The sequence below is a fragment of the Aquarana catesbeiana genome, linkage group LG02, assembly GCF_042186555.1.
Source record: "Aquarana catesbeiana isolate 2022-GZ linkage group LG02, ASM4218655v1, whole genome shotgun sequence".
Lineage (NCBI taxonomy): Eukaryota > Metazoa > Chordata > Amphibia > Anura > Ranidae > Aquarana > Aquarana catesbeiana.
The window spans coordinates 556,857,785-556,883,065 of NC_133325.1; the positions used below are offsets into that span (position 1 = coordinate 556,857,785).

Consider the following 25,281-nt stretch of genomic DNA (forward strand, 5'->3'; position numbering starts at 1 on the left):
AACCTCTTCTCATGTGTCCCACCACTGTAACCCCCTTCTCATCTGTCCCATCACTGTACCCCCTTGCTTTTCTGTCTCACCGCTGAACCCTCTTATCTCTCCCACCATTGTAACTCCTGCCCCACCACTGTACCCCCCTGAACATCTGCCCTACCGCTGTACCCCCCCTGCTCTTCTGTCCCACAGCTGAGTCCCCCTGCTCTTGTGTCCCACCACTGAACCCCCCTGCTCTTCTGTCCCACCGCTGAACCCCCCTGCTCTTCTGTCCCACCGCTGAATGCCCCTGCTCTTCTGTCCCACCGCTGAATCCTCTTCTCATCTTTCCCACCACTGTACCTCCTGCACATCTGCCCCACCTCTATAACCCCCTGCTCATCTGTCCCACCACTGTAACCCCCTGCACATGTACCCCCCCCTCTTCTGTCCCACCACTGTAAACCCCCTGCTCATTTACCTCACCAATGTACCCCCTTTCTCATCTGCCCCACCACTGTACCTCCCTCCACATCTGCTCCATCGCCGTATCTCCATGCTCACCGCTGAACCCATCTGCTCCACCGCCGTATCCACTGCCGTATCCCCTCTGTCTCACTGCTGAACCCATCTGCTTATCTGCCCCACCACTGTAACCTCCTTTCTCATCTGCCCCACCACTGTACCTCCTGCACATCTGCCCCATCTCTGTTCCCCCCCTGCTCTTCTGCCCTCCCCCACTGTTCCCTCCTGCTTTTCCGCCCCACCTCTGTTTCCCCCTGATCTTCTGCACCACCTCTGTTCCCCCGGCTCTTCTGCCCCACCTCTGTTCCCCCCCTGCACATCTGCCTCACCACTGTAACCTCTTGCTCATCTGTCCCACCAATGCACCTCCTTTCACATCTGCTCCAGTGATGTACCCCCCCCTGCTCTTCTGTCCCACTGTTGAACCTCCCTTCTCATCTGTCCCCCACCCCCCACTCATCTGCCTGACTGCTATACCCTACTGCTCCATTGCTGTACCCTCTTCTCATCTATGATATTCGCGATATGCAGAGTGTTGCATGGAAGCATCGATGAGACACATCTACCTGTCCTGGCACATTGATCCCCGCTGATTCGCCTCTCGCATCCAGTCCACGTTCTTGTATGTGATGTCACATACAAGCATCTGGAATGGATGCACACTGATGAGCTCAGACCCAGGGCATTTTCGAAAAGCAGTGGGCCTGTGTGCAAGATCATAGGTTGGGCCCCCACAGCTGATAATAAGTGTGGCATGGAGCGCTAAAGCAAAAGTTGGGTGTGATTTTCATTGCGCTGAATACTGGCTGTGACTTAAAGGGACACAGAGTGCAGGGGTTCAGTAGTAAGTGACGCAAAGGTTCCCAGAAGCTCAACAGTAATTCCACAAACTGTCACCTCAATCACAGTGAAATCCATTCTCTGAGATTGGTAGTGACAACTAAGCACGCCATTTTCCACCAGATGGTGGGCAGAGCTAGCAGGATTGATTGGCTTTTTTTTTAACAGAAAATTGTTTCCCATATTTTACAATGTGTGGTGGCGCAGTGCCTCCCCCTCAGTGCAGGTGCGGCGTGGGGAATTCTGAGATTGGAATGTATTAGTGCGGCAGAAGCTGTGTCTCGCAGACACTTCGCTGCACTGCTCTGCTAATGGGGAGGGAGTCTCGTGGCGGCAAAAGAGGCTTCGCGTGCCGCCTGTGGCACCCGTGTCGGGGGTTTCCTAGCCCTGGTTTAGCGTGTAAGATGACAAAAGCAAATTCCAAAATTTAGAGGACATGCCTGATTAATGTAAATGGTTTTATAAAGAGACCAGGTCATATTCACCTAGTTTTTACAAAATGTGAGTGTTGGTGCCCCGTCTTTCTTCCAATATTGGAAATCATTTAAAGTGGTTAGAATGATGGACTTTTTAGGCATAACACAAAAATTAAAAAAGATTAAAAATTGTTTATTACAAAGGTTGTTGAGAAATATACATTGACTTACATAAATTCACAAAGTTTTTATACCTGAGAGCAGTTTACATACACTATCTACATAGTACATCTATTTGTAAACAGAATGTTCAACCAATTTACTTGGTTCAGTCGTAACAATTTTCACAGAAGACAGTGTAAAAAATGCTCAAGTTGCTCTACATGTTACGCGTTCAATAACGCTTCCTCAGGAGCTTTGGCATATTCTATAAATAAAAAAATAGGCATAAATACATTGTATTCTACATTAAAACAGAAGAAAAGGATTATTGTAACAAATATTTATATATAAATAGCATATAGTGTTTCCACCCCTGCGGATTTCTAGAATCGAGAAATGTCTCCATGCTATGGCTCCAAACCCCCGACGATAAGCATAAAAGTATAGAAAAAGGATTGGAGAGAGTAGGGGAAGAGGGTAGGGGAGGGGGAAAAGAATGGGCAAAAAAAAAACAGATACATATGGATAAAAGAACGAAGAAAAGAAAAAGGGAGGCGAAGGGGAAGATTAGAGAAGAGAAAAAGGGGAACAAAAGAAAAAAAGGGGAAAGAGGAGAGTAGTTACATAGTTACATAGTTAGTCAGGTTGAAAAAAGACACCAGTCCATCCAGTTCAACCTTAAAGTAGTATAAGAGAGAGGAAAGAAAAAAAGGGGGGGGGGGGGGGTTATATAGAAACAGACAAATATTAAGTGTTAAATGACAAAAAACGATAACAGACAAATATTAAGTGTTAAATGACAAAAACCGAACGAAGAAAAATTTATTAGGATAAAATGGTTGAATTTGTGCTGTCCCCAACCTCAAATTCAACCATTTTATCCTAATAAATTTTTCTTCGTTCCTTTCTGATATAAATTGTAAGTAACGACGCTGCCATGTTTACATTTATTACTATTATTATCTTTTGATAAGTATATACTGACAAACCGACCCTTATTGGTTTTTGTCATTTAACACTTAATATTTGTCTGTTTCTATATAATCCCCCCTCCTCCCCCCTTATCGGTTTTTGCCATTTAACACTTAGTATTTGTCTGTTTCTATATAAACCCCCCCCCCTTTTTTCTTTCCTCTCTCTTCTACTACTCTCCTCTTTCCCCTTTTTTTCTTTTGTTCCCCTTCTTCTCTTCTCTAATCTTCCCCTTCGCCTCCCTTTTTCTTTTCTTCGTTCTTTTATCCATATGTATCTGTTTTTTTTGCCCATTCTTTTCCCCCTCCCCTACCCTATTCCCCTACTCTCTCCAATCCTTTTTCTATACTTTTTTGCTTATCGTCGGGGGTTTGGAGCCATAGCATGGAGACATTTCTCGATTCTATATGCTATTTACATATAAATATTTGTTATAATAATCCCTTTCGTCTGTTTTAATGTAGAATACAATGTATTTATGCCTATTTTTTTATTTATAGAATATGCCAAAGCTCCTGAGGAAGCGTTATTGAACGCGTAACATGTAGAGCAACTTGAGCGTTTTTTACACTGTCTTCTGTGAAAATTGTTACGACTGAACCAAGTAAAATGGTTGAACATTCTGTTTACAAATAGATGTACTATGTAGATGGTGTATGTAAACTGCTCTCAGGTATAAAAACTTTGTGAATTTATGTAAGTCAATGTATATTTTTCAACAACCTTTGTAATAAACAATTTTTAATCTTTTTTAATTTTTGTGTTATGCCTAAAAAGTCCATCATTCCAACCACTTTAAATGATTTCCAATTTATCGGGACGTGGCATTTATTATTTATATACCGTATCCACAGCGCCACTCTGTGGTGATACGAACTTCTTTAGAATTTCTTCCAATATTAATACAGTAGTCTTACAAGCTGTGAATAAAACACTGTTTTACATACATTCAGTGTAAAGAGGGGCAAAAATGAATGTTCTCAAAAATGAACGTTCTCAGGCCTTTTTCTGAATGTTCTGCATTCAAAAGAGTGGTTTGGGAAAATATAGAATTATAGTTACTAGTAGTAATAAGCAGGTGAATAAGTATTTATTTCCTATGATCACCAGCTCCATCCAGTTATCATAATTCAGTATTTTCCCAAACCACTCTTTCCTTATGAATGAAGAACATTCGAACTGGAGAGAAAATACCCTGAGAACATTAGTTTTTGCCCCATTCCCACATAATAAATGTACATACAGTTTCAAAGGATGAATACATCCCTTAGTGTGCTTTGCGCCTTGCGTTGCTTAATGAATAATTGAAAAACCCATATGTCTCTATGTGATCATTCTTCTTTTGTTTATGCTCTTCTTCAATATTAATATTGCTTAATGTTTTTTGTTAGGGTAGAATAGACTTTAACAGAGTGGCTATTATGGGTCATTCCTTTGGAGGAGCAACGGCATTACTGAGCCTGATGAAGGATGATATTTTCAGGCAAGTAATTAAGTTATGTAAATATATATATATATATATATATATAATATATATTTTAGTATGTAATCTGTAAATACGCTATTAATAATATGTCTGATACTTTTAGGTGCGCAGTGGCATTAGATGCCTGGATGTTTCCCCTTGAAGACACTTGTTACCAGCACATTCAAAAGCCAATTTTATCTATCAACACTGAAACCTTCCAGACAAACCAAAGTATCAAGAAAATTATGAGACTAAATTCAGCAGGAGCAGAGCTGAAGTATTTGACAGTGAAGTATGTTTCATGGGTGGTGGGTAAACTGTTTCCTTAGCCTCACACCTGTCCATTTGCTAGAACATTTGAAATATGATTGGTTGCTAAGGGCAACTTTTTTGATTTGGGTCAACTGACTTTTGTTAGGCCTGCGTGGGCGGCTTTTGTGCTTGTGTCACTTGCATCTATTTAAAACGGTTCTGAAATTATTCAGTTTTCATTGACAGGTGGATATGACCTGCAGTTGGCTCACTTCTGATCTGCATTTGACCTGCTTCCAGTTGGTTTTGCATTCCTATAAACTTGTAAGGGAATAGAAAACTCACTTCAAGTGAACAAAAGCTCGTCGACACAGGCCCTTAGACTGTTGGCTTCAAACTCTTATGTGAAAGTCAGTCTTTTCACTCATCCCTAACACGAAAGTCTGAGATATTTTGCCACTCTCAGAAATATTCCAATCCAATAGATATAAAAGTAGTAGTGCAGCGCTGTGAACAATGGATAGCACACAATGAAAAAAAAAGTTCATAAAACTAAGTAAACAGGTTCCCAAAGGGTGTCCACTCGTGTTATATTGTATTCATACAGGTGAAAAACGTGCACAGCCTCCACCATAGATAGCGCTAGCAGCTCACCTCATAATATGGACCCCTGACTTAACAGTTGGGTCAAATGCGCCTTCCCATAAAGGGTGAAACACTTGGAATCCTCATCAATATAGTCAATCCATCTCAGAGGGAACAACCAAGAAGATCAGCACAAATATATATACGTCTCTAATGATCCAATTCTCCTCAATAAACCAGAACTCCAAATGGCATGGTACATAAAATAAAAAGAGATGTATAGTGCTCTCTGCATGAAACTATTTATTTGAAAGATCAGAAGTAAAAACGTACAATCATAGCACTATAATCCAGTGCCAGGTAAACAAGCGTTCGTATTAGACAACACAGTGATGGCTGCGGGTGAGGTCACGTGATTCCTTCCATTCCGTACTCGATACGTCCCAAGGGGTGGGACTTTGTCAGCGGATATCGTGTATAACACCCACCTATTTATGTTTTCAGCCAGTGTCAGAGGTTTCCACGCGCAATCAATTACTATGGAACAATACACACTTCCGGCCCAACCAGGAGGTCACTTCCTTTATTTACATGTTACCTTAGAAACCCATCACTCTCCCAGCACAGCCAGGAAGTCTGCTTACGTTTAAAACAAATGACTAAATGTACACTTATTATGTGAAAAGGGGAATGTAAAGAAAGAAAACTTGGAAAACTTTCCCAATACACCCCATCATAAGTGCAACATATTAAATTAAACGTTATCATAAAATACATAGTATTAAAAGATATCTGTGCATCCACGGCCATCCTAATACATTTTTATACTATACATAAAAATACAATACATGATAAAATATACTAACGATCAGAAATAAAACATTTTCAATCAAATTCGACATTCAAGCCTGTAGGCACTGATGTCGAATTTGATTTAAATTGTTTTATTTCTGATCGTTAGTACATTTAGTCATTTGTTTTAAACATAAGGAGACTAATCCTGGCTGTGCTGGGAGAGTGAGGGGTCTCTAAGGTAACACGTAAATAAAGGAAGTGACCTCCTGGCTGTGCCGGAATTGTGTATAGTTTCCATAGTAATTAATTGCGTGTAGAAACCTCTGACATCCAAAGTGCACTGGCCGAGAACATAAATAGGTAGGTGTTATACGTGATTCTGTATCTCCTGACGAAGTCCCGCCCCTTGGGACGTAATGCGTATGGAACGGAAGGAATCATGTAACATCAACTGCGGCCATCACTGTGTTGTCTAATATGAACGCTCGTTTACCTGGCACTGGGTTATAGTGCTGTGATTGTAAGTTTTTACTTCTGATCTTTCAAATAAATAGTTCCATGCAGAGAGCACTATACAGTATCTCCCAAAAGTGAGTACACCCCTCACATTTTTGTAAATATTTTATTATATATTTTCATGTGACAACACTGAAGAAATTACACTTTGCTACAATGTAAAGCACTGAGTGTACAGCTTGTATAACAGTGTAAATTTGCTGTCCCCTCAAAATAACTCAACACACAGCCATTAATATCTAAACCTCTGGCAACAAAAGTGAGTACACCCCTAACTGAAAATGTCCAAATTGGGCCCAATTAGCCATTTTGGCTCCCCGGTGTCATGTGACTCATTAGTGTTACAAGGTCTGAGGTGTGAATGGGGAGCAGGAGTGTTAAATTTGGTGTTAAATTTGGTGTTATCACTCTCACTTTCTCATATTGGTCACTGGAATTTCAACATGGTACCTCTTGGCAAAGAACTCTCTGAGGATCTGAAAAAAAACATAAAGATGATCTAGGCTGTAAGAAGATTGCCAAGACCCTGAAACTGAGCTACAACACGGTGGCCAAGACCATACAGCGGTTTAACAGGACAGGTTCCACTCAGAACAGGCCTCACCATGGTCAACCAAAGTAGTTGAGTGCACATGCTCAGCGTCATATCCAGAGGTTGTCTTTGGGAAATAGACGTATGAGTGCTGCCAGCATTGCTGCAGAGGTTGAAGGGGTGGGGGGTCAGCCTGTCAGTGCTCAGATCATACGCCACACACTGCATCAAATTGGTCTGCATTGCTGTCATCCCAGAAGGAAGTCTCTTCTAAAGATGATGCACAAGAAAGCCCGCAAACAGTTTGCTGAAGACAAGCAGACTAAGGACATGGATTACTGGAACCATGTCCTGTAGTCTGATGAGACCAAGATAAACTTGATTGGTTCTGATGGTGTGAAGCGTGAGTGGCGGCAACCAGGTGAGGCGTACAAAGACAAATGTGTCTTGCCTACAGTCAAGCATGGTGGTCGGAGTTTCATGGTCTGAGGCTGCATGAGTGCTGCCGGCACTGGGGTGTTACAGTTCATTGAGGGAACCATGAATGCCAACATGTATTGTGACATACCTAAGCAAAGCATGATCCCCTCCCTTCTGCGACTGGGCCGCGGGGAAGTAGTGTAACATGATAACGACCCCAAACACACCTGCAAGACGACCACTGCCTTGCTAAAGAAGCTGAGCGTAAAGGTGATAGACTGGCCATGCATGTCTCCAGACCTAAACCCTATTGAGCATCTGTGGGGGATCCGAAAATGGAAGGTGGAGGAGCGCAAGGTCTCTAACATCCACCAGCTCCGTGATGTCATCATGGTGGAGTGCATTCCTTCCCAATGGCGCCGCTGCTGTGTATCAGCCAATCTCGGACGGCTGAGACACTCGTGGATATCGCTGGACAGAGAGGGACCTCAGGTAAGTGTTAGGGGGGCTGAGGGGGTCTGCTGCACGCAGAAGGCTTTTTATCTTAAAGCATAGAAAGCATTAGGATAAAAAAACCTTCTGACTTTACAACCACTTTAATCAGAGGGTACATCCTCACAGGGAGTTATAGCCCTCTCATTTTTTGTATGCTAAATATTTAGAGTATGTATGATTCATATAGTGACTCATACAGCAATGAATATTATAACCCATGCATATGGCAAAGCACCACTGTAGCAGATCAATAAGATAAATTGTGTTCTGTATATCCAATACGTGACAGTGTTATCTATCGGTTCAAGTATGGTCCATGATCATTGTGTGAAAAATCACTGTAACAGGGAATCAGCCAAGATAGATTGCATGCTGTATATCAAATGTGGGGCAGTGTTTTCTACTTATTCAAATATTGTCCTAAATAACTGTGTATAATACCATTCAGATCTTCACCAAAAATGAGAGCAATATCTGTATCACTATAATCCAGACTATTCTAGGCATGGTTTCAGTTTTTTTCAAACTTTCCTTAAATGCTTTGATGGAGCCCGTCGTGTACAGAGCTCAGTAGCTCAAACTGAAATTTCAACATGCAGCCGAATGTGTTATGCAGCGTACACATGAGCGGACTTTTTTATCGGACTGGTCCGACGGTCCGAGTCCGGCGGACAATCCGATCGTGTGTGGGCTTCATCGGACCTTCAGCGGACTTTTCCAGTCGAAAATCTGACGGACTTTAGATTTGGAACATGCTTCAAATCTTTACGTCATAACTCCGCTGGACCCAGAAATCCGCTCGTCTGTATGCTAGTCCAACGCTAGGGCAGCTATTGGCTTCCTTATTTTAGCCCGGTGTACGTCATCACTTACGAATCCGTCAGATTTTGGTGTGATCGTGTGTAGGCAAGTCCGTTCATTAAAAAGTCAGTCGGAAGTCCGTCGAAAGTCTGCCGGAAAGTCCGTCGGACCAGTCCGATAGAAAAGTTTGCTCGTGTGTACGCTGCATTAGATCAGTGTCTTATATTCCTCACTATCTCCTTCTCCACAGCTTTGATTTTTCAGTTAGAGAAAGAGTGTTTTAAAGGAAACTATTTGTCCTGTGCTTTTCCTTGGAAAACCTGCAGTGCAATGGACGTCCTACAGGTGATACTCAAAAAATTAGAATATCGTGCAAAAGTTAATTTATTTCACTAATGCAACTTAAAAGGTGAAAATAATATATGAGATAGACTCATTACATGCAAAGCAAGAAAGTTCTTTTTCCCGGCCTGTGCCCTGCCAAAGTGAGCCCATCCTGGACACAATCCGCGAGGTAAGGGGCTCCTCTCATCCCCCAACTTGCCCCTCTGTGTGTCTGGTGGGGTCCGGTGATTCGTGGGGACGCTGGAACCATCCGGCGCGGCTGCGGCCTAGTGCAGCCTAGTGCAGCCTGCAGTCCACCGCACTTTCCTGGGCCGCCGGCCGGCCGGGGAGCATCGCGACCGGCCTGATTCCTATTTGGGAGCGCGGACTCTGCCGCTCATGGCCCCCCGCCAGCCCTCCACCTTTCTGCTGAGCCATCTGGGGTACCTAACTGGGTGGGCAGGCTGAGGTGCTCTGGGGTCCAACATCCTTCTTACCCCCCTACATCCATCCAGCTCCCTGGGCCTTTTGCAGGGTTCATCTGGCCGGACCTCCTCATTGGACAGCTTTTACCTGCAGGTCAGCGAAGGACTGTTGGAGATCACTGCCCACCTTTACTCAATGGGCCCTAGGAACCGGCCCAAGAGCTCATCCACGCCAGGTCGCCTGGCCCCCACCCCGGCTGCACAACTACCTTCATCAGCTGCACAACTAGATCCTTCTCTCATAGGGAGACTGCAAACCTTGCTGACAGAATTAGCCATGGAGCCCGAGGCGCCGAGTGCGGCTCTCTCTGCCCCACCCTCTCAGGATAGTACTGCAGTGATCCTGGCCGCCATCGAACAAAGTAAAACCTCCATGCTAGTGAGAATAGACCGCCTCGCAGAGGAATGTAATCTCATTAGAAATGACCTGGATAAGATCAGGGGTAGGCTGACTGAATCAGAATCTAGAATTTCTGCCACTGAAGACCTTACAGCTACCCACACCAACACCATAGCGGAATTACAGCGTACAGTACAACTGCTTGTCGCTAAGTCTGATGACGCAGAAAACAGTGCGAGACGCAACAACGTCCGCGTCTTGGGTCTCCCGGAGGGGGAGGAGGGTGACCAACCGGCGGAGTTCACTGAAGAAATCTTCAAAAAACTGCTGGACCTCGCGGATACTTCTCCGACCTATGTCGTCGAGCGTGCCCATCGTGTACCCACGGGACGCAGTATCCCTGGTGCAAATCCCCGACCCTTCTTGGTCCGCTTCCTCAACTTCAGGGACCGTGACAGGATCCTTTCCGCAGCTCGCAAACATTCCTCGCTTTCATACGGCGGTGGCTCAGTTCTTTTGTTTCCAGATTTCTCGGCAGAACTGCAGTGCAAGAGGAAGTCCTTTAATGATGTCCGTAAGCGCCTACGTGAAAAGGACATAAAATACAGCATGTTGTATCCCAGCCGTCTTCGGGTCCCTCACAATGGCACGGTCAGATTCTTCAATTCTCCGGCTGACGCGGATGACTGGCTGAACAACCTACGGTAAATGCAAGTATGAGTCGCTATCCGAAATCAGCACAAAGATCCCATTTTCCTTCCGGATCCATGTTCGAGGGGGTAGTTCATCCAGCTAACAGTTCCTGTTGTATAGCTTCTTAGACTTCATCATCGGATGTTGTTGCTCGTTGGCTCTCGTGCCCCTCACGCAGAATTGTACATGTTATTTTTTGGGAACATTAATCATCAAAGATCCTCCTAGTTCAAGAATAGATGTGCTTTTAGTATACATTCTTCTACCACGGAGCCACCTTGTTAGAATTAACTCACTGAAGTATCAACCCCCCCCCCCCAGTTTTTTTGGGGGGGTTTTTCTCTCTTTTTGTTTTTTCTCTTTTTCCCTGTCAATTGAAGAGGCGTCGGCGATACTGAGTCGCTACACTTTGGAACTTTTTTCTTTTTTCAGAAGTCTGAAGATCTAGAAGTTTGAGTTCAGGTTTCGGGTATTAAACTGACCATAGTTCTTATTGTTTTCTGTTCTGTGTTTTTTTTTCTCTTTAGGGGTACTTCATGGTCAGTAGGGAGTTCACAGGCTACTGTTTGTTTTTTTTTCTTTTTTGTGCGCTCGGCATCCACTGACTGATACTTACATTTCATGTGTCCTATTAGTGCTCACTGTGTCCAGTGCAAAATTTGTTATCCTTTTGACACTCCCCCTTGGTCCCGTGGGGGCTGACCCCCTACATGTAGTTATCATTATGTTTAATTATAATCTGTCACTGCATTAATGGAGTTGAAACTGGTATCATGGAATGTAAGGGGTCTTAATGACAAGGTAAAAAGGGCATTAATGTTTAAATATCTGAATAATCACAAACCCCATATCTTGTTCCGCCAGGAGACTCATCTTCTGGGGAACAAGATCCTGGCGCTACGCAGACCCTGGGTACGGCAAGCTTTTCATGCAACGTATTCCAGTTATGCAAGGGGAGTGGCCATTTTATTGAACAAATCCCTTGCATACAAGGTCGTGCATTTGCAAACTGATCAAGAGGGCCGATTCATAATTCTATTACTGGAGATCAGGGCGGTGGTCTATGCTTTAGTGAACATATATGTACCTCCTCCCTTTAACCAACGGGTACTCTACAAGGTATATGAGCTTTTAGCTGCATTACAATTCTCCAGATTATATATAGCTGGAGATTTCAACTCTACCCTGGATCCGTCCCTGGACTCGTCCAATCCAAATAGGGCATATTCGCCAGACCTGCTTCATTGGGCACAAGCTTTTAATTATACTGAGATTTGGAGATGGAAGCACCAAACCACTAGGGCTTACTCCTTTCACTCCACTACTTATAAATCTGGTTCCAGGATCGATCTGGTCTTTGGCAACATCTGTGTCCTGGCGGCGGTGAGAGGGGTCTCGTACTTACCGGTGGGCCTCTCTGATCATGCACCTCTGGAGGTCACCTTGGAGTTGTCGAACACCAGGAGTCGAGACTGCTGGCGTTTAGCACCCAAATGGGTGCAGGACTCGAGAGTGGGGGAGGAGGTCTCTCCCAAACTACAACAATACTGGGAGATTAATGAGGACTTAGCCTCAGCGCAGATAGTCTGGGACGCTTTTAAGGCCAACACTAGAGGAGAATACATTTCCGCTATTAAAGCGGTCCGTTCTGAGATATCCAGTCGGGTCCAGGTACTTGAGGAGGGAGAGGCTAGAGCAGCGGAGGCTTTTTCTGGCTCCCCGACTCTGGATCACTTTAGCCGGTTAGCCGAGGCAAGAAGAGCATTGTCTCTACATCTTGTCTCGGCCACACATCTAGATTTAAATTCCTTGGCAGGGAAGATATTTGAATCTGGAGACAAAAACAGCAAACTCCTAGCGAACTTAGTAGCGGACTCCAAAATGCAGACGGTGGTGTCAGAAATCTGTGGTTCAGATGGTCAGGTTATCTCTACCCCCGAACTAATTATAGATGAATTCAGATCCTTCTACGAAAACTTATATAAGGCGGTCCCTGGATGGCCTGAAGATCGGCGTAGGGAATTTTTGCAGTCCCTACACCTACCCACTCTTTCGCAGGAGGATTTAGACTTTTTAGACAGAGAGTTTACCACTGAGGAGATAGAAGAGGCGATTAGCTCATTTCCCAGTGGTAAAACACCAGGGCCCGATGGCCTACCTGGTGAATGGCACAGAATGTACGCCTCATTACTTGCACCAAAATTGTTAAAAGTCTTCTCCGAAAGTAAAAAACAGATGTCCTTACCCCCTTCAATGTATCAGGCACACATAGTCCTCATCCCTAAGCCCGGTAAAGACATATCCCTCTGTACTTCTTATAGGCCGATATCCCTCCTAAACTATGACCTTAAGATTTTGACAAAAATACTAGCGACCAGACTGCGGACGATTCTTCCATCCCTGATTAATATAGACCAGACTGGTTTCATGCCAGGGAAATCAACAGATATAAATTTACGTAGAGTGTTCACCCATCTTCAGCTACCTCCCACTGAGTCCTCTACGAGAGTAATGGTGACATTGGACATTGAAAAGGCGTTCGACTCAGTGGCATGGCCTTTTATGTCCACGGTCCTAGAAGTTATGGGTTTTGGAGAAGTATTCCGCAGATGGATTGATATTTTATATAAAGATCCAACGGCGCAGATTAAGCTTGGTGGTGCTCTGTCGGCACCCTTTTCTGTTGGAAGAGGCACGAGGCAAGGTTGTCCACTGTCACCGGCCCATTTTGCCTTGGTGATGGAGCCACTTGCCTCGGCCCTCAGACAGGCAGACGGGGTTAGGGGCATACAGGTGGGATCCATTCATGAGAAAGTGGCTTTATATGGGGATGATCTTATCCTTTTCTTGAATGACCCTGCCCAATCCCTTCAGGAGACGTTGACCATTCTCTCCAATTTCACTAGCTGTTCAGGACTCAAAGTAAACTGGGATAAATCCCAAATTTTGCCGATAGATGGGGCCGCAAAAGATATAGCGGATCCTAATCTACCTTTACTATGGACAGACAAAATTAAATATCTAGGTATTCACATCTCCACATCTACCTCTGATTATTATACCCTTAACTTAGAGCCACTGGTGCAGAGGACGAGAAAGAGGCTGAGGGCGTGGGCGAATCTTCCCCTCTCCTTAATCGGGAGGATCAACTTATTTAAGATGAAGCTTCTGCCTGCCTTTCTCTATGCTCTCAGACATGCACCTGTCTGGATCCCCAAAAAGATATTTCGCCTAATAAATACCGTTCTATTATCTTTTCTTTGGGGATCCGGTCAGCCGAGATTTAAGCTGACGGTGCTGCAGAGACCTTGGGGAGAGGGGGGTTTGGCTTGCCCTGACCTTCACTCTTATTTGTGGCGGCCATGCTATCACACGCCCACAACTGGCTGATCTCTGATGAGTCCAACGCAGCAGTGGTTCTGGAAGCAGCACGATTGGGGTCTTATGAGGCGCTAAGGAACCTACTTTACCGGGGCTCTAGAGCTCCCTTCCCTCTTACATCAACAATGAGAGAGGTAATACGGGCTTGGACAGTGGCAAATTCATTACGCCCCATCCCCTCTGGACACATCTCCCCTTATAGCCCTCTTTGGTTCAATCCGCAATTACCAGAATTCGGGTCCATTCCCGACCCTGGGGTATGGGCATGCAAGGGCATTAAATATATAAATCAAATTTGTCTTGAAGGCAAATTACAGACTTTTGATAGGTTGAAACAACAATATAATTTACCTAACTCACACCTGTTTAGATTCCTCCAGCTTAGGCACGCTTTCAACACTCAGTTTGCAAATGCTTTCATGGCCTTTTACACCTCGAATCTAGAGACTTTGCTCAGAGATGAAGCTCAGTCTAAACCTTTATCTTCCATATATAAGGCACTACTCCCTAACGTATACACAGGACTAGAAAACCTTAAGGCAAAGTGGGAGGTAGATTTCCCTGCATTAGACACAGAAGATTGGGAAGAAATGTGGGAATACCCCTTCTCACAGCTAGTATCAGCCAGAGATAGATTGGTCCAATTTAAAATAATACATAAGGTATATTACACGCCTGAGCGCTTACATAGAATCTATCCATCTATTTCTGCCTCTTGCTGGAGGTGTAACTCAGCCTCAGCGGATTTCATTCATATTTTTTGGAATTGTCCTCAGATTGCAATTTTTTGGGTTGAGGTAACCAAATTTATTTTGACTGTCACCGCCGTTCGTGTGCCATTGTCTGTAGAGGTATGTCTGCTGGGACTCGTTAAACCACTGGCCCCACGCCGGGCAATCAGAACCCTGCTAGGATTATTACTTTACTATGCCCGTAAATCTATAGTACTCAGATGGAAGGCCTCATATGCACCTTCAATAAATTTCTGGAAGAGGTTGGTGAATGCGGCCCTACCATTGTACAAAGCTACTTACCTGTCACGTGGTTGTGAAAAAAAATTCCACAAAATATGGGATATTTGGACGGAATCCCGGTCTACTAATTCAGACTCGATTGATGATTAGTTCACTCTATTGAGTAACCGGGAAGGGCTCAAATGGCGTTCCTGATCTCATAAAAGTCCCTGGGCTGTTCAGTCGATAGGTATGGGAAGGGGGGGAATTGAATATGTTACTATATTGCACATCTCATTACATAAATGAATATAGTGGGTATTGCAGTGTACACATGGAATTGGAGGACTGCTTTGAATAGTCTGCAAGGTGGTTGAGCGTACAATGGTTTAGTTAGGAACATAGATATAGATTCTATGTGTATGTTTTTTTGTTTTGTTTTTCTATGTAGTTGTTGATCGAGCCTGGGTATGCCCAATAGGCTCTGTTCTATTCTGTACTTACATTGAAATTATAATAAAAATAATTTACAAAAAAAAAAGCAAGATAGTTCAAGCTGTGATTTGTCATAATTGTGATGATTATGGCTTACAGCTCATGAAAACCCCAAATCCATAATCTCAGAAAATCAGAATATTACATGCAATCAATAAAACAAGGATTGTACATAGAACAATATCGGACCTCTGAAAAGTATAAGCATGCATATGTACTCAGTACTTGGTTTGGGCCCCTTTTGCAGCAATTACTGCCCCAATGCGGTGTGACATGGAAGCTATCAGCCTGTGGCACTGCTGAGGTGTTATGGAAGACCAGGATGCTTCAATAGAGGCCTTGGGCTCTTCTGCATTGTTCGGTCTCATGTCTCTCATCTTTCTCTTGGCAATGCCCCATAGATTCTCAATGGGGTTCAGGTCAGGCGAGTTTGCTGGCCAATGAAGCACAGTAATCCCACGGTCATTGAACCAGGTTTTGGTGCTTTTGGCAGTGTGGGCAGGTGCCAAGTCCTGCTGGAAAATGAAGTCAGCATCCCCATAGAGCTCATCTGCGGAAGGAAACATGAAGTGCTCCAAAATCTCCTGGTAGACGGCTGCGTTGACCCTGGACTTAATAAAGAACAGTGGACCAAAACCAGCAGATGGCATGGCTCCCCAAATCAACAAAGACTCTGGAAACTTCACACTGGACTTCAAACATCTTGCAGTGTGTGCCTCGCTATTCTTCCTCCATACTCTGGGTCCTTGGTTTCCAAATGATATGCAAAATTTGCTCTCATCAGAAAAGAGGACTTTGGGCCACTGAGCAACAGACCAGGTCTGTTTTTTCTTTAGCCCAGGTAAGACGCTTCTGACGTTTGTTGTTCAGGAGTGGCTGACAAGAGGAATACGACATTTGAAGCCCATGTTCAGGATCCGTCTGTGTGTGGTGGCTCTTGATGCACTAACTCCAGCCTCAGTCCACTCCTTGTGAAAGTTCCCAACACTTTTGAATGGCCTTTTCCTGACAATCCTTTCCAGGCTGTGGTCATCCCTGCTGCTTGTGCATCTTTTTCTTCCATACCTTTCCCTTCCACATAACTTTCTATTAATGTGCTTTGATACAGCACTTTGGGAATATCCAACTTCTTTTGCAATTACCTTTTGAGGCATTCCCTCCTTATGGAGGGTGTCAATGATGGTTTTCTGCACAACTGTCAGGTCAGCAGTCATTCCCATGATTGTGATTCCTACTGAACCAGACTGAGAGACCATTTAAAGGCTCAGGAACCCTTTGCAGGTGTTATGGCTTAATTAACTGATTAGAGTGGGACACTTTGAGCCTAGAATATTGCACCTTTTCACAATATTCTAATTTTCTGAAATTGTGGATTTGGGGTTTTCATGAGCTGTAAGCCATAATCATTACAATTATGACAAATCACAGTTTGAACTATCTTGCTTTGCATGTAATGAGTCTATCTCATATATTAGTTTCAGTTTTTAAGTTCCATTAGTGAAATAAATGAACGTTAGAATGATATTCTAATTTTTCGAGTATCTCCTGTATATAATGTATCAGATATTTGTAAAACGAAAAGTGTATGCGTTGTATACCAACACACACACATATAAACTTTATGAAAAATCTTATGTTTTTTTAATTTAGTTTATCATGAACTCCAGGCAGATATAAAATACATACATTATTGCACCTCTTTATTCATTAATTAATCATTTAATATATTTTTAAAGAGCTCAGTCTTGTAGAGGGAGATGCAGCACAAGTAGCCAATTGTGCTGCAATGCAAATAGCGTACTGGTAGGAGGAGAGAGCAGAGTGTCAGAGAGATGAACTCATCAGTCTGTTGCTTCTCCTTTTACTGTCCACTCACAGGCTGGGGAAGGACAAGACCTGTCAGTTTTACCTGTTTTGCACTGCCAGAAAGCACTGTACTGTCTTGTGTAAATCTTAGGACTGGATGGAGAGAAATACAAATATTGTTTTTCTTTTTTCTAGGGGTTGTGTCCATAGCAGCCAGACTGATTTAGCTTTCCTGAGTGGTTATCTGGCAAATAGAATTCTTGACCCACAAGGGACAATGGATCCAAAAACTTGCCTGAAGATTTCTGTTATTTCATCACTGCACTTTCTCAGCAAGCACCTAGGTAAGAGGCTGACGAGAATGACAACATGAGTGACTTGTAGTATTGGGGTGTCTGCTTTCCACAATTTTTTTGAGATTGAGGGAGGATGTATTTGTACTGTTCCGGCATTTTAGGGCCTCAAGGAATGAGGCTGCCAGTAGATCAGGATTGACCAGTTTTCAAAAAAAATAAAAAATAATAATTTCACACAGACTAAATAATATATACTGATTTAGGTTATTTTTGCCAAAGAAATGTAGCAGAATACATTTTGGCCTAAGTTTATGAAGAAAGATTATTTATTTGCAACATTTAATAACCGAAACTAAGGAAAATGTGTATTCTTTCAAAATTTTCAGTATTTTTTTTTTGTTTTTATGGCAAAAAATAAAAACTGTGGCGATTGCCACCAAAAAAAAAAAAAAAAAAAAAGCTATCTATCTCAAGAAATTATACCATTTTTATTTTATTGAGGTAAGCATTATTGAATGCTTAAAAGTTTGCCTTTCTTAACAAAAAGTAAAAATGTCCATTTTGGAAAAAGCAGTGCATTTGACACATCTAATTTGGTAAATTATTACGGTACCACTAGAAGCCATGCTTGGTGAGTGAAAATGATTACATTAACACAGACCTTGCATCAAAACATAAGGCCTGCTTTTTTGGGGGCCCCATTCACCAAATAAAAAACTGAAAAATGAAAGCTTTTGAAGGAAAAACAAAATCTGTACCTTACTGCTGCCTTCCAGGAAAGCTGGGCACTCAAAATCCTGCAAGAATTCCTCCTGCATTGTGGAGTGCATTCTTAGGAGGATCCTTGGAATACAAAATGTATATTTTTTAAACTATATTAATAATAGGAGTTGTTAAAGTGGTTGTTAACCCACTTTCACTACTACTATAATCCTCCTTGTTCCCTAATGACAAGTGCCCCTGTCTCGGTGTTTTAGAAAAAAATGCCTCCTTTACCGTATTTTAGAGCGGCTCCCCGCAATCGCATGACCGGCCAGCTCTCTCCTCTGCCCGGCTGACAAATGCAAAGGGTAGGGCCGAGATTCCCCCACTGACATCAGCCGGGAGGAGAGAAGAGAGAGAGCCGGCTGGTCACTTGATCACAGGGAACTGCTCTGAAATTCGTTAAAGGGGGCATTTTTTTCTAAAATACAGAGACAGGAGCTCCTGTTATTAGGACACAGCGAGGATTATATAGGACAAGAAAAGTTATTTGAGCAGCAGGAGGGGAGGGGGTGGGCTCTGACATGAGCAGACAGGCACGGAGGGGAGGGGGAGAGAGCACAGAGAAGGACAGAGCAGGGCTGCGGATGATGGAGGCATGTAAACTGACCACAGTGTCAGGGGCTCAGCAGCAATGATAAACTGTGGTCAGTTTATAGGGGGGAGGGTATAGCCAGGCAGGATCAGCCAGGTTTTTTAGGTGATACAGGGGGCCAAATTACACAGCACATGCACTGTGCTGCATAACATGCTTTAAGGGAAACGGTGCACACGGTGGTTAAACATCATTATCATATCTGGCTGAATATGCTAGCCTGCTTTATTTAGTTATCAAAAGGTGACTGGTTCATTTCTGATTTGCACAATTAACTAGCAATGAGTACTGTAGCGTCAACCTGTACTGTAGTGTTATACATGCTTTAAGGGAACAGGATCTTTTTTTTTTGGGTTGACAAATGCTTTAATCCTGACATGTACCTCTCCAATTTCTGTAAAATGTAAATATCAATGATTAGTCCCTTTAGGACAGTGATGGTGAACTTTGGCAACCCCAGATGTTTTGGAACTACATTTCTCATGATGCTCAACTACACTGCAAAGTGCATGAGCATCATGGGAAATGTAGTTCCAAAACATCTGGGGGTGCCAAGGTTCGCCATCACTGCCTTAGGATAAGCAGTTTACTGATAAGGCTGATAGATGTGCCAGTTTTTTTATATTGTTTGAATTTCTCTTTTATAGCATGCAATGACTTAAATACGTTGTTTTTCTCTGTCAGATCTGACTATAAATGGATCTAAATTGGAAAATCTAAGCGAAGAGATCCAAGCTGATGTCATTTTCGATTTCCCAGTGGTAAACACCAGCAAGCTGTGAGACTATGCCATTCTCGGGACCTTGTGTCTGAAGAAAACAATAGCAGAATGGAGCTTTGTTGTTGCACTAAGAGTCTCTTGTATTCAAATAAATAAATGCTGCACTGTTGATAAAGATATGGCAGGGATTTTGTGTTAGTACAATGTTCCTCGGTCTGTGCCCCAGAGAAGCTGCCGCGTGCACTCCCTGCATTCATTGCTCTGACAGCTACATCCTAAGCAGAGGACACGCTGCCCGTAATGAGTGAGTGCCAAACATAGAACATCATCAATTGTGCAACAGTATTATATAAGCGCTGGGGAAGGGAGGGGAGATAACATGTAAGAGGGGAAAAAAATGCAATGTGTGGGAATTGTGTGTATAACAATCAGAATATCAGACTTCAGAAATTCCCTGCTGATTCAGTCCAAGCATACTGATGCCACCAAGCTGTGGTGGCATCTTTGTTGTGTAATTATATAAATATATAAATGTTTAATGAAACCAGATATAGTGAAACATAAATCATTTAGCACTCTTCATGCCATAAACCGCATTTAAAAATGTTATTCACATCCCAAAATGTCATTTATATATTTTACATTCATTGCAACTAAACCACTGTGTTCATTTTTATATTCATATTTAATTTGTTTATGGATTACCTAATCACACATAATCACTGTGATTTGTCAATATGAGTGGCCATATCCTAAAATGCAGTTAATATGAATAATTATTTCCTTAGCACAAGGAAAAGGTTTTCAAAATTGTTGTAATTCAAATTTGAGATGATCTCTGAAAGATGTACAGTAGAGGCATCATTCCAGAATTTCTTGTCACAGATATAATATCTGGGGGTGGAAGTAGAATGTTCTTTGGCAAAGCTTATTAATGATCATAATTTGTCAGGTGCATTGTGCTCCTAAACTACCTAAATTACTGGGGCCATATATTTTTTTTTACACAGGTGATCAAATTAAATTACCTTATTTGTTGCTATATTGTCAATCAATTGTATTTTTTTAGCAATTAAAACGAAGGGCCCTTTCACACGGGCGGTCCAATCAGGTCCACCTGTCAGTTTATAAGGCGGACCCGATCAGACACTCCATTCACCCCTATGAAGTGGCGGATGTCAGCAGTGACATGTCTGCTGACACCCGCCGCTATCCGATCCAATCCTGTGCACCAAATTTAGACAGATGGTGACCCTATTTTTACCCGATTCTCCCATAGGGGAGAGCAGGACTCTGTCCGTCTCCGTTCTGCACAGTGAGCGGAGACAGACCTGTCATCCACCTGCTCAGTGTGGATCAGCGGAAAGATCCCCTGCTGAGCAAAGCGGAGTCAAGCTCTTTGAAGTTCCTGCTACTACCTTTTTTTTTTTGCCAGAAAAGCCTCCTAATGTTGGTTTCACTTTGTTCAACTTCCCTCTTTTTTGGTTTAGGCCCATCCCTACTGCCACCCCCCATCCAAGGAGAACACTCTAGTGGCAATTAAAATGGAACAAAAGTCTCAGATAACAAAACTGCAAGCAGCCAGGCTCTTTATTGCAGAAGAGGCAAGATATGTGCATGTACCTGCTACGCATGTACAGAAATGAGACAAGGCAAATTTGTAGTAATGAAGAGAAACCAAAATCAGATGAATAAATAGAGAAGGGTTTTCTGGATAGTTAACAACAGTCATTTGTGTTTCTTGCTGCTAGGTAGGGCTTTTGGTTTCAAACACTGAAACTGTAGATGTAAAATGTCACGTAACACTCACTTTTAATCTAGTTAAGAATGCAGACCTAAATATTCTAGTTCAAGTTAACCTCTTACCTCCGCCCATCCCTCTCAGTCTTTACCTATTTCATGTTCAGTGGAATACTGTCAGTGCAACCTCCTGAAGTGCCACTTGATAAAATCTTCTGTGCTAGTCCTGTGCATGCCCTCTGGAATCTCTGTTAACTCCTATTGAGGGAGCATACCTGGAAAGAAGTCTGGCAAAACTGCCAGGCATGCTTAATGCAATGCAATATTACTGAGACTACCAGAAAACCTAGGTACGATGACCACCTACATTTCTTCTTTTCTCTTAAAAGTTTATGTAGTTTCCCCAATTTCAGTGAACCTACATGAGGAAAGCGTCCTTACATTTTTTTCCCACCAGACTTAACCTCCTCGCTTCCTTGTATGCTATACTTGGGTATTACACTTTGTGTGACTTTTGCAATGACTGACAGTATCACTCTAGACCAGTGATCTGTAAGCTGCAGCCCGGGGGGGCCAGATGCAGCCCTTTACATGGCACTTGGGGCACTACTTCATCCACTGATACCAACAATGGGGCACAATACCCCACCCCCACTGAGACCAGTGAAAGGTCACAACTCCTCCCCTATGACCCCCAACAATAGGGCACAATTCCTCCCAGTGATGGTCAGGCAGCTCATATATGAACAGGGAGCACAACTTACATACTTGATACTTTAAAGTGAAGGTACACTTTACCCATATGCAGCAAAGCAACAGTTCACTTTAATTCTAGCCACAATAATTACAAATACTAAATTTCCTTACTCGCCCCCATTTGTTAGGCCACCAAGAGCGAGGGGGACTAGCGCAGTGTAAGTTGTATTGCTGTGAAGATTTTCCATTGGCTAAATTTAGACTGTTAAATATGAAATTTACTGTAAACGAAAAGTGTTTTATCGTAATTAAACTCCAGCTGTTTTCAGAAAAGAGCAAGAGGTTCCTACTTTTTTGTACACAAAAAAATACCTTTTAAGTCTATTTTTCAATATGATGTTCATTTGGAATGTTTAGGTGTTTTGACACTTCAGGGCCTTCATTAGCTTTGGGCTTGTACTATCAATGATAATATAATACATGCAGGGTTATTTTGCTCTCAGCAGAAGTGCCTTATTGCAGCGTAGAGTGCGTTTTTACACAAGTTCAAAGAAGAAATAGCTTTCACATACAACAGATTTTTTTTTTTCAATATGTTTGTACAGTGATGCCTAGTAAAAACGAGAGTACATCATTTAAAAAAATGTATATGTGAATGCATGCATTAGGTGTCTGCTGTGGGAAATGGAGAGCATCAAGCTGACTGAAGGGTGATTTTGCAATGCAAAGCTCATTTATGCTAAGAGCCTGAAGTTGTAAATACATTTTCGAACTTAAATGTGCTGATTTTTAGGGAACCATAAAATAAACACAACAAGTTTTGTACAGGAACACTATGCTCAAGACATAAATAAGTTGACCTATACGGTCTACATACAGTGTCATATATTCTGTTTGTTCGCCAGTTTCACTACCTCTGGGGTGTCATATGTACAATATAAATAAGCCACCAATATTTAGCAATGTCACTAATTGTCAACATTACGTGACTCAAGCAGAGCTGATTTTGGAGGGTTGACTCCCAAGGGATGATCCATTCCCCTGGAAGTGTGGGACCAGAAGACAGAAGAAAAGCTTTACATCGTTAGTCTAATTGAAAAAAAGACACAAGTCCATCTAGTTTAACCAATAAGATAGAAAACACATGACTTATGGTTGGCTTGGTCGGGGGCAGCTGATAAAGTACTAACTGAAGTGCTAATTAAAGCAATACAGTGTAATATAACGATAATGTATTAGGTGTTTGTGGTCTTTGGTAACCGTGTTATTCAGTAGTCGTGCCTCTATCCTTGTTTCTACAGATAAATAAGCTTTTTAAAACACAGTTATTGCTGCATTATACATAGAACCCACATAGTCAATTTGTTGATAAATGTTTCTATTAATTTAAATATATCAATAATCATTTACGTATAAGAGAGGGAGCATTCCACATTAAGCATTCCATTTGTTCAGTTTCCATGACAGCAAAATCCCTGATCTTACACGGAATAAGATGCTTCAAGTTATGATCTGGGCCCCAGACATTGACAAGCATTTAGCCAACTCAGCCCTCTCCAGTAACCCCATATTGGCAGCTCAAGATTATAAAACGCTCTTCTTAAAGTGAAATTATACTGTATGTGAGCACCACAAACGAAAAGCGCTTATATTCATTTTTAATTTTTAAACTCACCCATCCATCCATGTCTCTATGCTTTATTTTGCTGAGAAATCATTTAGAAAAACACCAGCTAGCATTTCTGGCTTTGGCCATCTTGAGTAAGGGCAGATTGATTCAAAGCATTTACTTCCTGGAATCCATCTGCCCTTAGCTCAGACATGCAGGCAGGAGGGTGTGCTTAGCTGAGAAAACCCCTCCTTCACTCCTGAAGACTCCTGGAATGTATGACATCATTTGCCTAGTCGTGGAAACCAGGAAGTAACTAAAGAAATGTAACAAAAAGTTTTAAAAAAATATGATATACTTTCCTATCTATTTACTAATGCTAGTAGCATAAGAATTCAAAATAGTCAAAAAGAAAGTTCCACTTTAATGTAAATGGATGAGATCGTCTATGGGCTAGGTGCTGTTCTTGCCCAGCCCAGGTGAAAGTAGCCAAAGAATATCCTACCAATTTTATTAGTCTCAGGCTGCTTAATAGCAATATCACCTATGCCATATGGATAAATAGGCCTAAGTGCCAAGATGAATAAACATTTGATGCAATGACAAAGGTTCACTAAAGCACTGTGTGTTAACTAAGGAAAGCAAACAGAAGAGCTGCTTGCTTTAATGAACAATTTATAAGTTTGATACTTCAACCATATAGCATGATGATAATTGGGAAATGTATTCTTGTTCACAAAGAGGACATGCAGTTCACAGACCAAGCTCAGACCTTTAAATTGATTTGAAAATATGTACATTTTAATGTAAGTGTTACATGGTCTTAATTTGGCTTAATTGTATTGCATTTGTAACCTGTTTTAGGTGTGTTTTACATATACTACCAACATTATCTTTTTTTCCGATAATTTATGTATAATGTGGATTACATGTTCTTTAAAATAAAAACATATGCAGTACATCACTAAGTACATGCATTTTTCCTTGTGTTTTATCCCTTTAAAGTCCCTGCAAGTACAGAAAAATACCTATTTAACTTCTAGAAATGCATTTTGCTGTTACTTTCTATTGTAGACTAACATCACATAGCATTTTTGCATACTGGGTGTTTTATTTTTTTTTTGCTAAACTATTTATTCCATACCATTGACTTTATCTGACACACATTTACTTGTAGTTCCAAGATAAGAAAAGGGAGGGATAAAGAGACTTTTAAGATAACGCAGTAAGTGTGCATAGCACATAGGACAGCTCAGAATTTCTGACAAGGTCATGAGGGTTTTTTTACTTCTAAAACACATGTTACACATTGTATGGCATATTAAACAAAACCAAAATGGAACAATTAAGAGAAGTTTATTGTTTGGGTTTACATCCATTTCAAAATTTGTGTATCCATGTTTTGAGGCAAGAAGCACTTCAAATGCTTTTAGCACCATTTTTCCAAACCACACCACACTGATGAGAATGGTTCCTTTAAGAAGGGTGCATCATGCATTTTACTTGCATTTTAACCACTTCCCATCCTGCCTATTGTAATAATATGACTGTTCGGGCGCTCTGTTATTCCTGGTGGACATCATATAATGTCTTCCTGCTCACTGGCCTTGTGTGCGCTTTAAGGGCTGCGCAA

General features: G+C 42.2%; 1 protein-coding gene across 1 annotated transcript in view; it reads left to right on the plus strand.

Annotated features, from left to right (window-relative positions):
* The window catches only part of LOC141128610 (platelet-activating factor acetylhydrolase 2, cytoplasmic-like), a 78,943-nt gene extending 54,327 nt beyond the window's left edge, over positions 1-24,616 (plus strand). Inside the window, exons 7-10 of the mRNA XM_073615998.1 lie at positions 4,280-4,371; positions 4,478-4,648; positions 17,425-17,573; positions 19,567-24,616. Coding sequence (XP_073472099.1) covers positions 4,280-4,371; positions 4,478-4,648; positions 17,425-17,573; positions 19,567-19,664 — 510 coding nt within the window. The 3' untranslated portion in view covers positions 19,665-24,616. The remainder of the gene's footprint in view (positions 1-4,279; positions 4,372-4,477; positions 4,649-17,424; positions 17,574-19,566) is intronic.
* Positions 24,617-25,281: the final 665 nt, after the last annotated feature.